This window comes from Solea solea, chromosome 5 (genome assembly GCF_958295425.1).
Source record: "Solea solea chromosome 5, fSolSol10.1, whole genome shotgun sequence".
In the NCBI taxonomy this organism is placed as follows: domain Eukaryota; kingdom Metazoa; phylum Chordata; class Actinopteri; order Pleuronectiformes; family Soleidae; genus Solea; species Solea solea.
The window spans coordinates 9,464,029-9,476,918 of record NC_081138.1 but is presented as its reverse complement, the minus strand read 5'-3'; the positions used below and the strand labels follow the sequence as shown (position 1 = coordinate 9,476,918).

Sequence of the window (12,890 nt, the reverse complement as noted above, 5' to 3'; positions counted from 1 at the left end):
AAATAGATCAGATTGCAATTAAACACCCACATCTCTTAATATGTGATGACATACAATAACATTAAGATTAATTATATTATTATTATTATTATTATTATTATTATTAATAATAACACAAGACAGCAAAGCAACAAAAGCTTACAATGTAGTATGTATAAAGTCCTTATGACTCCAGTGTTACAGATTTATTCTAAACATAGGTTGAAATATGTTACCTTCCATGGAAATCATGGAGAACAGAGGGCATACTGACAACTAACTGCCCATGAGGCAGAACCATGGGGTAAAAGAGAGACTAATGAACAGCCTCGTATTGACCTCCACTCAAATCCTGATGCTCACTTTGACATTCAGTCACTCAGTCTGTACTATATAATTCTGAAAGTTAATTTTTCTTTGCTGGGAGCTGATTCATATTATTGTGACACAGTTTCATCCACAAAGCAAGAACAAGCAAGATTATCTGAGGCTGCCCAGGCTTGACGTGTGACTGTGATGTTAAAGTGGGTTTGCCAACATTTTAAAAAGGATTAACAAAGAAAATAATCTCATGAACTCATTCATCACCTGCAACTGTACAGCAAAAATGTAACAGGTTGGAGACAATTTTTTTCGAACTTCAGATTTTTTAAATTTGATTTTTAAGCTACCAACTCCATCATATAGATGAGGAACCGCATTCAGTTGTCTCCTGATTTGTGAGGATTTCAGTGGCTGGTTCAGGCTCAGGGGCTGATTTCTTGCTGCCCTTCTTGAAGCTGTGTTTGGGGGTGCCATTCCGGACACTCTCTGATATCTGTTGTGTGTGGAAGTGCTTCCTGGAACCCAGCAGGGAAGGGTTGTTAACCAGTGTGTACAGCAGCTGCCAGCGAGAACGAATCCTCCGACTGCTGGTTGCCTTGCTTGGTCTGCTCTCCTGAATCCCTGAAAGCATGAAGGAGGAGCAGGCTGTCAGGACAGAAGGAGACACCCAGTTGAAGGGTCAGAGGTCTATGAATGTACCGTATATGGATGTGCGTTTTATTTTGAAAGTCTTGAGATTTTCTGAATCATGCGTCAGGAATCGCGTGTATGTGTGTGTCTGTGTCTGTATGTTCAGGGTCTCTACCTCCCTCTGCATCTTGGATTTTCTGTCCAGCTCTGCCACCCTCAACCATCATGTCCAGCAGCAGCCCACAAAAAGCCTTCATCACTGGGTGTGACTGACTGACTTCGACCCTCAAGAACTGGGTGTAGTATCGGTAGGCTAGATGGGGTCAAATGGCACATAGCATCATGACAAAACGTCTGCATATGATTACAGTAATGTAAATGCCATCGTGTTTTACCTGGGTCATAGGACTCTGCAGTGCGGTGCAGCAGACTGATGTCAATACGACCAAGATGGAGGATATTGTACAAAGCTGTTATCACCATTCTCCATATGGCAACAACCAGTCCCACCACAATGTTGATAAGGAAGAGCATGTATGTCAACAGGAACAGACTATCTCTGGAATTTATCATGAACAAGTTTCAGACGGTTGAAAAATCGGACACAAAGTATTTTCTTTAAGTTACAACTTAAAACTGCAGTGTGCAACTTTAGATGTTTGTTGTTATTGATGTTAATATTCTGCTTCTCTTTGGTCTTGTGAAGAGAAACTAAGTAATAATCATTCTTCATCTGAAATCCGGCTCTGTCAGGCAATACTATCAGTGTTTATCCCATGAAACTGCTGAACAAGTGGATTTTATTAGCAGTAAAATTCACGTATTGCTTTTAATGCAGTGAGTGTGAATTTTGTTGGGTGACATGAGATTACACTTTAACTTTAAGAAATACAGTGAGAGTCATTTAGAGCTTAATCCGAACTGCATGGACTAATTTGACAATGGTTTAAATGTAAGCGAAATTGTTTTATATGTACTATAGTTTTTAAAAGAATACAACACAGATTTACACATGAAGATCACATAGAAGAATGACTACTCAGCCTGTGAAAAAAGATCCTCCCAATACACGATACACACTGACATCATCATACCTATTCTTCAAGTCTCTTGTTCCAGCTTCCTTTTTAATAAAAGCAAACTTAGCAGTCACATGTTGCAGTGCATTAACCAGTAAGAGTGTAACCCAGGCAGGCCTGTGACGTCAGAAAACAAACAAGAAGTCCTCTCAGTTTTGATCAGTAATGATACAGTTTAGGGTTACATGAGGCATTGTTGACTCACCATGCCTTTCGTGCAATTTCAAAGATGACGATGTTATGTCCATAAAAAACTGGAATGATGATCAAAAACACCAGGAACAAGAAGCAGATGAAAAACACAACAGTCTGGACAGCCATTCCTGCCAGGAGAACATAAATGAAATTCAACACATTTCAAACCATGGCAGATTTATTTGTAACATATATTTTCATACCACCAAGTGACCATTCAATGACCTTCACAGAAATGGAAGAGGCAAAAAATAAAATGTATTTTCTGAAAAAGTAGTTTCATTGGTATGTTTGGTGAGTATTTGAGGAAGTACAACAGTGTCAATATAAACCCCAGTAGGTGAGTGTTCATGGTTTTCAAACAACTGTGTAGTTCTGTCACAGTCTGCTCTGCACCTCTCCTTCTCTGCTGCTCTGCCACACCCCTCATCAGCTAACTGCTTCCACCCTCTGCTCTCACCTGGTCATCATCTCCAATCAAGCCAGTATATATGCAGCTTCTTTCCACTCACTCTTTGCCAGATTGTCTTCGCTCTCATGCCTGACTCTCCAGCGATCATTTCCGGACTGCTTACCTGGTATCAACCTGATCGGCCCCTGACCTTTGCTTCACGCCTCAGCCTCGGTAAACCCACCTGCCTTCTGTCCCTGACTATGAGCTCTGCCTGCCTGTTTCCTGCTATTCGTCTGCCTGCGGCTGGGTGGCACTTAGCCTGTTCCTGCTCTGTCAAGATCCCCCTTCTCGTCAGCTTCACCTCGCCAACTCACCTCCTCTGCAGACGTCAGTGCTGCCAGCTCCATTTCAAGTTCTGGATCCTCACCCAGTCCTCACCTGAACCACTCTCCCAGAAATCTCCCTTCAGCTGTGAGTTTGAGCGTTTTCTCCTTCATCACACTTGTTGAGCAAATTTAGACTGTGGACAATTACCCACCTGCTATACTCTGCTGCTTCAATTGGTTTGGTGTCAAATAAAGACTGTTGTTCAAGTAAACCTGCTTGTTTGTGCTGCAATTGGGTCCAGTCAATACCCGTTACAAGTTCTATGTCATAGGTTAATAATTATATATCTGATGTCAAATTTTGGTTTATTGTTTTGTTATTTGAGGCATGTGTTGGTAATATGAAAAAAGCACAACATTACCAACCATATCCACATATTAAGTTGAATTAATTTTTTTACCAAGGCAGATTATGGCAGCCTGGTATCCTGTCAAGCCCATCCAACAGACAACAGCAGGTTTAGATGGACAGATGGTCTTCTGGCTGTTATAAATGTTGTAAAGTCCTTTCAGGTTTGACCTAAAACAAATGCAGGTTCAGATAAGAAGGTCTAAAGTTGACAATCAAAATGGACAACAGGTTTATATAATATAGCCCAACTGTATATAGGCTTAAGGTCTTATTGTACATACCTGTGGAGAACCATGGACCTCATGAGCATAGTAAGACCAACCAAACAAGACAGGGTCATGGCACAGAGGTAGCACACTAACAAACATGGTTTGAAAGAAAAACAATGTAATTTATATCTTCTTTTTTTCCCCACATCTTTTTTTAAATGCCATAAACTGGCATCACTGACCTTCCAGCAACCAAGTGTAGAAAGTCACAATCTTGACAACCTCCATCCTGTCATCTGATAGAACAATCCCAAACCCCAGTAACAGGAAGGCAATGTTTTCATCAATACCAGCACGAACAATATGGAGGGTGGGGACAACCAGGACAACCAACAACAATGCTGTCTGAAGAGTGAAACAAAGTACAATTACCTGGCCCATATGATGCGTATATGGTACAAAGATGAACAGCACAAAGTGCATATTTTGTCACCTAAAGTATTAAAACTCACATGATATATTGCCAGGAAAGCAACAAATGCAGATACTGCCAGTTTTAGTGGAAAACGAAAAGCTGGAAGACAAAATGTGTCATTACTCATTCATAGCTGTTTAGCATTTACCATTACAATATACAGTGTATATATGTTATATTATATATGCAAGAGGGTATCCTTACATTTTTCAGGTATATAAATATAACTCTTGGGTACTTCCAATATTCTCTCTGCCAATGATGGTTTTTCTGTAGTTGAAGAGCTGTTGCAGCATATGTCGACACATTAGTCAGTGGCAGCTACACACAGTGAACACAATTCAGACTGTATTTATGTAAACATTATCAGCAATTACCAAAAACATCAGAAATTACGGAAAAGGCAACAACTCAAACACTTTGTTGTTTTTCATTAAACAGCTCATTTATATTACATATTATTCTTGAAAAATATGAAAACAATGTTTTAATGTATTTTATACAATATGTGTACTAAAATTACATTTAAATCATTTGTTTGCCGTTTTAAAGATGCTGATTAAATTGTAAGGTTGCATGTTGCTTTAATATTGGTAAGGCGGTTATAGTAGTTAAACACAGGCATGACTATTAAAATGAGTGAAGGATCTGTTCCACACAATAGTTCTCATATGATGAGTGACATATACTGTATATTCAGTGGTGGCTGTGAAAAAAGTTTGAAATGCACACTGATGGAACAACAAAAAAGTGTTTCACCTGTTTTTTTCCTGCTATGAGTGCTACAGCATTATATCATAAAGCGCCAAGTCATGATTAAACAATCAGTAATACACAATCGTCTCATCTTTATTCACCTGACAGCTGAGGACTTTTTCTTGAGAAGTAACTTCACATAGTCGACATAGTAGCTGCTGTCCAGGTCCTGTAGGCAACAAAGAATTAGACTTTAAAAAAGGTTGTCAAGAACTTATGATGTTAAAATCACCTCACGTAAAACACATAAAACTAGAGAAACAAGGCACTCAGAGATGGCAGACTTCACTCCATTCACACAACAAGCCTCTGGCGGCCTCTGTTGGTCATATTGGCAAGTGCAGAAACATAGACAGACAGACACACAGAGCCACTAAAAACAATACTTCACTCCCACTGGTGAAGTAATTAGTTATGCATAAATGTTTGCTTTAATAGGGTTGAGCATCATTTCTTAATATATATTAAATACTATCTAACAATTAGTTTAGACGAGAACAAATCTATGAGAAACAGGAGCTATTTTTAGTCACTGGCCAAACTTTAGAGGATTTAATCTACTGCTAACCACATAGAAGAAAAAATCACCTACTCTGTAATAATCTTCTCAAGGCTGTTGAGTTAAACCCATTCTTCTCTGACCAAGCAGCTTACAGTAATCATGGTTATGTATTGCATAGTTGAAATTCATGTTTCTTACTTCATTTGCACCAGAGACAAACAGTCTACATGTCTGAACAAATAACAAGTTGTTCAGACATGTGGTCTGTGTTTGTTCTGATTGATGTTTCTCACCTCATCAGTCTTTGGGCCTTTGACAAACAACAGAAGAAACTGGACACAGAGATATGCAAGGCAGGCCAGCTGAGGAAGACTTGCAAGCAGAGCATAGTACTTATAGATCTGTGAGGAAGAAATAGGAGAGTTAAAAGATCATTTAAATAATTTGTTCAACTAAAAGCCCAACCTGTTTTGGTTTATTTGGAAATATTACATTTGATATACTTGTACCTGATGCGATAATCTTACCTCTGGAGTCTTTGGACAGTCAAACTTCTGCCACACCAAGACGCCGGAGTAACTGAAGGAGAGGAGTGCCCCAAACACATAACCTGTTCTATGCTGCAGAGTTCCACACACCAACAGAGGATAGTACAGGAGTGGATAGTAGAAGATGGCAATGATCTTCATGTACTCTGATAAATGAAGGGTAACAAAGGTATAAGTCATTCTATTGTCAAACAGAAGACAGGCACAGTTAATTGTAAACCAAGATTCTTCTCTACATTTATAAGATACATGTGGAAATTTACAAAGCCAATGAGTAGACTTTGTAATTTCTAGCATTGTCTGCCACAGTGGTTTCACTTTGGTCAGATTTATGTGAAAGATCTATTATAGTATTACTTTTTCCAGTTCCAATTTATGTAAAACAGTTAAATTAGGATTACATATTTTATAATTGCTCAAATTGTAGTTAGTTATAATTATTGTAAAGGTTCAGTGTGTCAGAATTAATTACATCTAATGGTGAGACTGCAGACTGCAAAAGTATTGACCCCTCCCTCCCACCAAGTGTCAAGGAACTATGGTGGCCTTTTCACAGAGAAATTATGTAAACTCTATATCCAGAGGGCTGTTTATAGACATAAATTAAATGTATTACCAATAAATATGTTTAGTACATTATCACTGATTTTGATATATATGTATTGATATACAAAGAAAGCTATCTTGCTCTGACATATTTCTACAACATACCTAATGTAAGTGCATTTTATTGAAGTGGAAGCTTCTACACAGCAGAATAACGACAACATGTTACAAACTGGACCTTTAAATGTATGAATGAATGTTCTTTGTCACCAGTATTTGCATCACAAGCATGTGTATTGTCACTGAAGCACAAATATGTGAAGATTCATTACTGAGGTTAAGTTAAACATATAAATGTCTACCTTTCATTTCAGCTGGATGATCTTTGGAGAAAGGCAGAGGGTTTGGAGCAATCACCAGCATAGCCAGCTTGCTGAAAACCAGTCCAAAAACAGCCATTACCAGGCCTTTATCCTGAGTCTGGTCCAGGAAGTTGGCTGGACTGTGATGAACACAAACATTACACAATTTAAAGCTATATTCAGACACACCTGCATTCAAGAGCCTCGTTATTAGGTAAACTAATTTTACCTGAAGATACTAGAGGATCCTCTTGTAAATCCTTGGCAGAAATTGTTTTTCCTAGTAAGAGCAGCCAGAATCAACATGATCACAATCTACAGGAAGAAAGATACAATTTATCAGGACTTTGCACAATACATTTTGTTTGGATCATCAAATGAACCATATCACTGTTTTCCTCTTAGGTGCAAACATTTGCTCAAATCAAAACCTATCAGGGACAGATGTGAACATGCAGTTTAATGGTCGTAAAGTTAGGAATGAGCCTAAAATTAAAATAGTATCTATATAAATAGTAAAAGTATCCCTCAACAGGATTTGTGCCAGAAAAGCCTACATCAAAAATATTTTAAGGGTACTGATAAAACAACATTCACAAAATGAGCAAACACTAGGCAGAGAAGAAAGGAGAGAGAGAGAGAGAGAGAGAGAGAGAGAGAGAGAGAGAGAGAGAATAAAGTATAAAGTAGACAGAACATACCTGATAAGACAGAACATAGACAACTTTAGGATGACGTTAGTAACAGGTTAATAACATTAAACAGTTGAAATTATTTAGCGTATACAGAACATACTTTCAGATACAGTTTCTATAGTAATTGTTAATGACCACATCAAGAGAGTATGTCCGGGCTTACAACAGTTATATCAGTTAAGTTTAATTTATCTTAGTGTGTTAGTGTGTGTGTGTGTGAGATCGCGCATATCAATGTATATGTGCAGGGGTTGTCATTAGGTGTGATTGGAATCTGAGAGGGGGAACGTGCCAATGTCCGGCCAGTCCCCAGCGACGGGCCGAAAATCATCCAGGCACCTAGGGCGCCCAGTACCCTTACAGGGCAGGAGAGGCCCACAGTCACCACCCCCAGGATAGCAACGCATCCGCCCCGCAGGGGGCCAGTCGGAGGAGTGCGGGGGGGAAGCCCCCCCACACCCAGGGCCGACCTGAGGGAGCCGGGCTCTGACCACGGACAGAGGCCGAGCCACCCCACACCCAGGCAGGCCGCAGAGGCCCAGGGTCCCCGCACCCAGAGCCCGCCAGCGCCCGAGGGCAGGGCCAGCCCACCACCGGGGGGAGCAGAGCCCCCCAAGACCGCCCACCGGGGAGGCAGGGCCAGATACCCACCACAGTCACATATACAGCCATATGCCCCAATACCACCCACCCCCAGCCAAGAAGGGAGCAACCTGTCCGGGGTAGGGACACGCCATGGCACCCCTTGAGCGCCCCCGGGGCGGAGGACCAGATACTCCCACACCCGACCGGAAGGTAGGCCCCCGGTGAGCACACAAGGCCTACTTCCAGGACATCCAGGACGTCCAGCTCTGCTTCTCAACAGCTTACCCTCTATGAAGTCCCGCTCTCAAAGGTGGAAAAGCTGGAGAGACTGGTCAGCTCATACGTAAGGAAGTGGCTTGGTCTTCCCAGGTGCTTCAGCAGCATTGGGCTCTATGGTAAAGGGATGCTACACCTGCCCATTTCCAGTCTAGCAGAGGAGTACAAGTGCACCAAAGTCAGACTGGAGATGATGCTACTGGACTCATCCCATCCATTTGTAGCCCAAACGGCCCCCATCCTGGCCACGGGGAGGAAGTGGACCCCATTGGCTGCAACTGAGCAGGCAAAGGCCACACTCAGACACAGGGACATCGTGGGCCGAGTGCAGGAAGGGAGGAGTGGTCTTGGCCTCGGGGCCAGTACACCAGTGTGGAACAAGGCCACTCCATCTGAGAGACGCAAGCTGGTGGTCCAGGAGGTACATCGGGAAGAGGAAGCAGGAAGGTGCGCACAAGCAGTGGTGCAGGCAAAACAAGAGCAGTGGATGGCATGGGAAGGAGTGGAGAAGAGGAAGATCTCCTGGAAAGAGCTGTGGGAGATGGAGGCATTCAAGGCGAGCTTCACCATCAGGGCTGTCTACGATGCCCTGCCCTTTCCTGCAAACCTAAGCCAGTGGTCTGGGGAAGACCCCACATGCCCTCTATGTCCAAGTCCAGCAAACACTGAAACACATCTTTGCGGGATGCAAGACCGGCCCCACCCAAGGCCGCTACACCTGGGGACACAACCAGGTGCTAAAGTGTTTTGCAGCAGTGCTGGAAAGTCGTCGAACAAGCGTGAACGCCCTTCCTCCCCCACCATCCTGTTGGCGATCAAGACCATTCGTATGGGAGGGCTGAGGTACGCTGAACTTGCAGCCGACGCACAACAACAAGGCTGGAAAGCAAACATACGGCCAGTGGAAGTAGGCTGCAGAGGGTTCGTAGCCACCTCAACATCCAGGCTACTCAGGGAGATGGGAATGCAATGGAAGAGTAAATATGATCAGTTAGGAGAGGGTTTTGGGGAAAAATATTTAAGTTATCAATATAAATACCATAAGTTACGTGTTGAATAAAACCAATTGATTCTAACAGCAAATTAAATGCACAACTAAGACTATCACTGTCAACATCTACATGGATGTTGAAATCCCCTGCAATTATGATTGTATCTGTTTTAAGTACTATGTCAGATAAGAATTCAGAGAACTCTGAATTCTGAATAAGGTGCAGGTGGATGATAAACTGTGACTATCAGAATTGTTTTTTGCATTTTCCAACTAGGATGAGAAAGATTAAGAATAAGGCTTTCAAAAGATATATATATCCTGGTTTGGGCTTGGGGTTGATTAATAATCTAGTATTAAAAAAAAGGCTGCTACTCCTCCTCCTTGTCCTGAGCTGCTGGGAATATGGGTATATTCTTCATGTAACCACATTTCAGTTACACAGAATAAATCAATTTGATTATCAGTAATGATATCATTAATTAAAACAGATTTTGAGGAGAGTGATCTTATATTTAAAGGTCCACATTTAAAAGTGGTATTATTAGACTTTATTTCATTGTCGGTATTGATCTTTATTAATATTGTGGGCGGCATGGTGGAGCAGTGGTTAGTAGTGGTGGTTAGCACTGTTGCCTCACAGCAAGAAGGTGCTGGGTTCAATTCCTGGTCTGGGACCTTTCTGTGTGGAGTTTGCATGTTCTCCCCATGTCTGCGTGGGTTTCCCCTGGGCTCTCCAGTTTCCTCCCACCATCAAAACATGTTAGAATGTTAGTTACATTCAGTCAGGTTGGTCCCTTGTGGCGGCGCACTCAGTCGCAGCAGCTCCTTGATCAACCCTCCATCTGACCTCGACATCTCGTTGTACAATACCAGTATGATGACAATAAAGTTGCTTTCCTTTCCTTTTCCTTATTAAATTAGAATGTCTAACTCCTCCTCTGTTATTGATTTATTTATTTTAGTAGGTCGGGGGACAGACACAGTCTCTATGGGGTTTTTAATTGGTGACTGCTCAAAAAGGACCACAGAGAATTGTGTAAGACTGCAACTCTGTGTCCTGGTCTAAACTCTGGATTGTCATGGTGTTGGGTTTCTAATAAACTTCCCTAAACAGTTATCACTAAATATTTACATCCACTAAATGGTTGATGCCAGTGCCAGGATGGTGTAAAATCTATTGTGTAAAATGTGTTGGGTTAAAATGACTATGCTGTTATATTGATTTTATTGAGGTCATGGTCTGAAGTAAAAAAAAAAAAAAAGCACTGTCATAAGCACTCATACATAAACCATATATAAACACTGGACATAATATTCTTCTGGTTTGCTGGATGAGGATGAGGCTAACGTGTGAGTAACAACAGCGACTCTACTGGTTGCAAAAATAGCTCTGTTTGGATGAGAGTTTGTAAAAAAAATGAGGCTGCATTGCACCTGATTTATACCAGTCACCATTTTCCTGGATGTATAGCCTCAAACATTAATTTCAGTTCTTCATTAAAATTTAATGCTAATACATTAACATGGTGCTGGCCAAATTGCGAATTTCATGGTTTCAAAGTGGGAGTTCAGATTATTTTGGGTCACTAGTGGCCACTTGGCTCCATCCTAATCTGGTAACAGTGTCACCAGACCTCCGCCTTTCATTGTGACCGCAATCGCTAAGGGCTTGAATTTAATTCTGCTGCTTTTGCAGAACATCTGAGAGTGTCTTGTACCTACACCAATGTTCAGAGTAATATATCTACATTTCATTTCATTTTAGTTTACTTACGTCAATGTACTTACAGATATTGACAGCATACATATGTGGAAGAGCTTGTCATCTGCTGTGGGGTAACATGGTAAAATCACTCTGTGAATAAACAAAATGAAGTGAAATAAATAAAGCAGTACTAAGAGATGACCTTTGTAAATATATTTTGTATAAAACTTTTGCATTGTCTGATGACTGTCATTGCTTTTGTAAGGATAAAGGGAAATAAAGGTATTTTCTTACAACTATATTAATGTTTATGTATGATTTCTGGTTTCAGATATATTACATTTTGTGATGATTGCAGATGATACAAATGTATTTAGTTCTAGGAGTAACAAAAAACAGTTAATTGAATCTGTTGAAAAATTGTTAATTAAATTGAAAATATGGTTTGACTACAATAAATTATCATTAAATGAAAGTAAAACAAGATGTATGATTTTTTGGTGGCACCAAGACCAATTTTGACATAAAGTTGAAAGAGTTTATGAAACAAATTTTTTGGGAGTCATTATAGACCACAAACCGTGTTAGAAACCGCACATAGAACACATTAAATGTAAATTATCCCAATCTATTGCTATTCTTTATAAAACAAATGATTTATTGAATTAAAACTGCCTTAGGATATTGTATTGTTCACTTGTAATGTCCTATATGTCATACTGTGAATAAAACTCTTCCTGTTTGCATTCAAACACATTCTTCAAATTAAGAGAAGGAAATTATAATTTATGAGGATTATTTAGGAACCAATCAAAGCAAGAACAAGTATTACATGTAGATCTGTGTCAGTTTTGGGGGTAAAGTTATTGAACAAACTCAATGATGAAATTAAATTGTGCAAAACTCTTTTTGAGTTCCAAAAAAGTCTGAAATGTAAAAAAATTACAGCTTACAATGTGACAAGAAGTCTAGTTATATAATTGTAAGTGCATCGTTTTATGTATTTTATGTATATGTATTTTCGTGTTGTACAGGATAGGCAAAAATAAGCCATGTGCTTTAGCCTATTCCTTTTTCGGTTATTGTCATAATTGTGTTAAATGATTTCACTTTGTTTACTTTTATATAAATGTAAGTGGAATAAAGATATTCATTAATTCATATAGTATCAAATGCTGTAAAATAAATTAAACACAATAACAAATCAAATCATTATCTTTCAAGGATCATGTCATTGACAGTCAGCTAATACTTGGTCTGCATTTGTGTAAAGAAACAATAATGGAAACAGGAATTTGCTCTGACAAATCCTGACGTTATTTCCAAAGGGTTTTATACTCACTCTTTGGGTAGTGTTGTTGGTTCTGCATTGCTCGAGTACCAGTCCGGATAGTCATAGTAGGAATAGTCAAAAGGCTCAAATTCAACTTTGCTGTGATTCATCACAGTTATTTGAAAATGAGAGAAAGAAGATAAATAAAGGAGTCTGTCAGGTAACCTCACTGTGTGATCTGCTGGTGCTGTTAAGTGTTGAAAAATTTGGACCAAACACTTTGATACATTCCAGTCCAACTAAGAGCCAAACACAGCAGATTAATGACGGCTCAGAAGGGAGTGAACAGTCAGAGGCAGGTACATTGCACTAAACATATGTAAGAAGCAGAGCAAGAAACTGATCCACTCACTACTTTAAGTGAAATTGTTTCTTTGTAAGTTTGTTTATACTAGTAATGCTTCAAATTCGAGTAGGTTTGCAAGATCATGATAGATGTACAAAAAAATTAAATGTAAAGGAAAAGGTTAAAGTAATACAGGGCATTATTTTAGATTTTCAACTCACAAGCAGCCCCACAGTTGCGGAGTTAATTGCAAGTCATAAATACCACTTAAACACAGCA

General features: G+C 39.9%; 1 protein-coding gene across 2 annotated transcripts; it reads right to left on the bottom strand.

Annotated features, from left to right (window-relative positions):
* Window positions 1-20: 20 nt before the first annotated feature.
* On the bottom strand, window positions 21-12,541 carry LOC131460068 (receptor for retinol uptake stra6-like). Of its 2 annotated transcripts, none has more exons than XM_058630338.1 (17): window positions 12,335-12,541; window positions 11,076-11,142; window positions 6,967-7,052; window positions 6,738-6,877; window positions 5,809-5,975; window positions 5,575-5,682; window positions 4,881-4,948; window positions 4,228-4,307; window positions 4,061-4,122; window positions 3,791-3,953; window positions 3,621-3,696; window positions 3,389-3,507; window positions 2,218-2,335; window positions 2,028-2,129; window positions 1,329-1,492; window positions 1,109-1,246; window positions 21-948 (listed from the first exon to the last, which is right to left on the bottom strand). In XM_058630338.1, the coding sequence occupies exons 1-17, from the start codon at window positions 12,433-12,435 to the stop codon at window positions 659-661; spliced, it is 2,049 nt and encodes a 682-aa protein (XP_058486321.1). In that variant the 5' UTR covers window positions 12,436-12,541; the 3' UTR covers window positions 21-658. The 2 variants fall into 2 exon arrangements, with proteins under 2 accessions (XP_058486321.1, XP_058486322.1); XM_058630339.1 differs by having other exon boundaries at window positions 21-924.
* Window positions 12,542-12,890: the final 349 nt, after the last annotated feature.

Excerpts from the sequence above, each read along its gene's own strand:
- LOC131460068 (XM_058630338.1), bottom strand. The coding sequence starts at position 12,435 with ATGAATCACAGCAAAGTTGAATTTGAGCCTTTTGACTATTCCTACTAT. Across the intron at positions 5,976-6,737 it reads TCATCCAGCTGAAATGAAAG|AGTACATGAAGATCATTGCC; the intron begins GTAGACATTTAT and ends TTCATTTATCAG. Across the intron at positions 4,123-4,227 it reads TATTTATATACCTGAAAAAT|CTTTTCGTTTTCCACTAAAA; the intron begins GTAAGGATACCC and ends TTTGTCTTCCAG.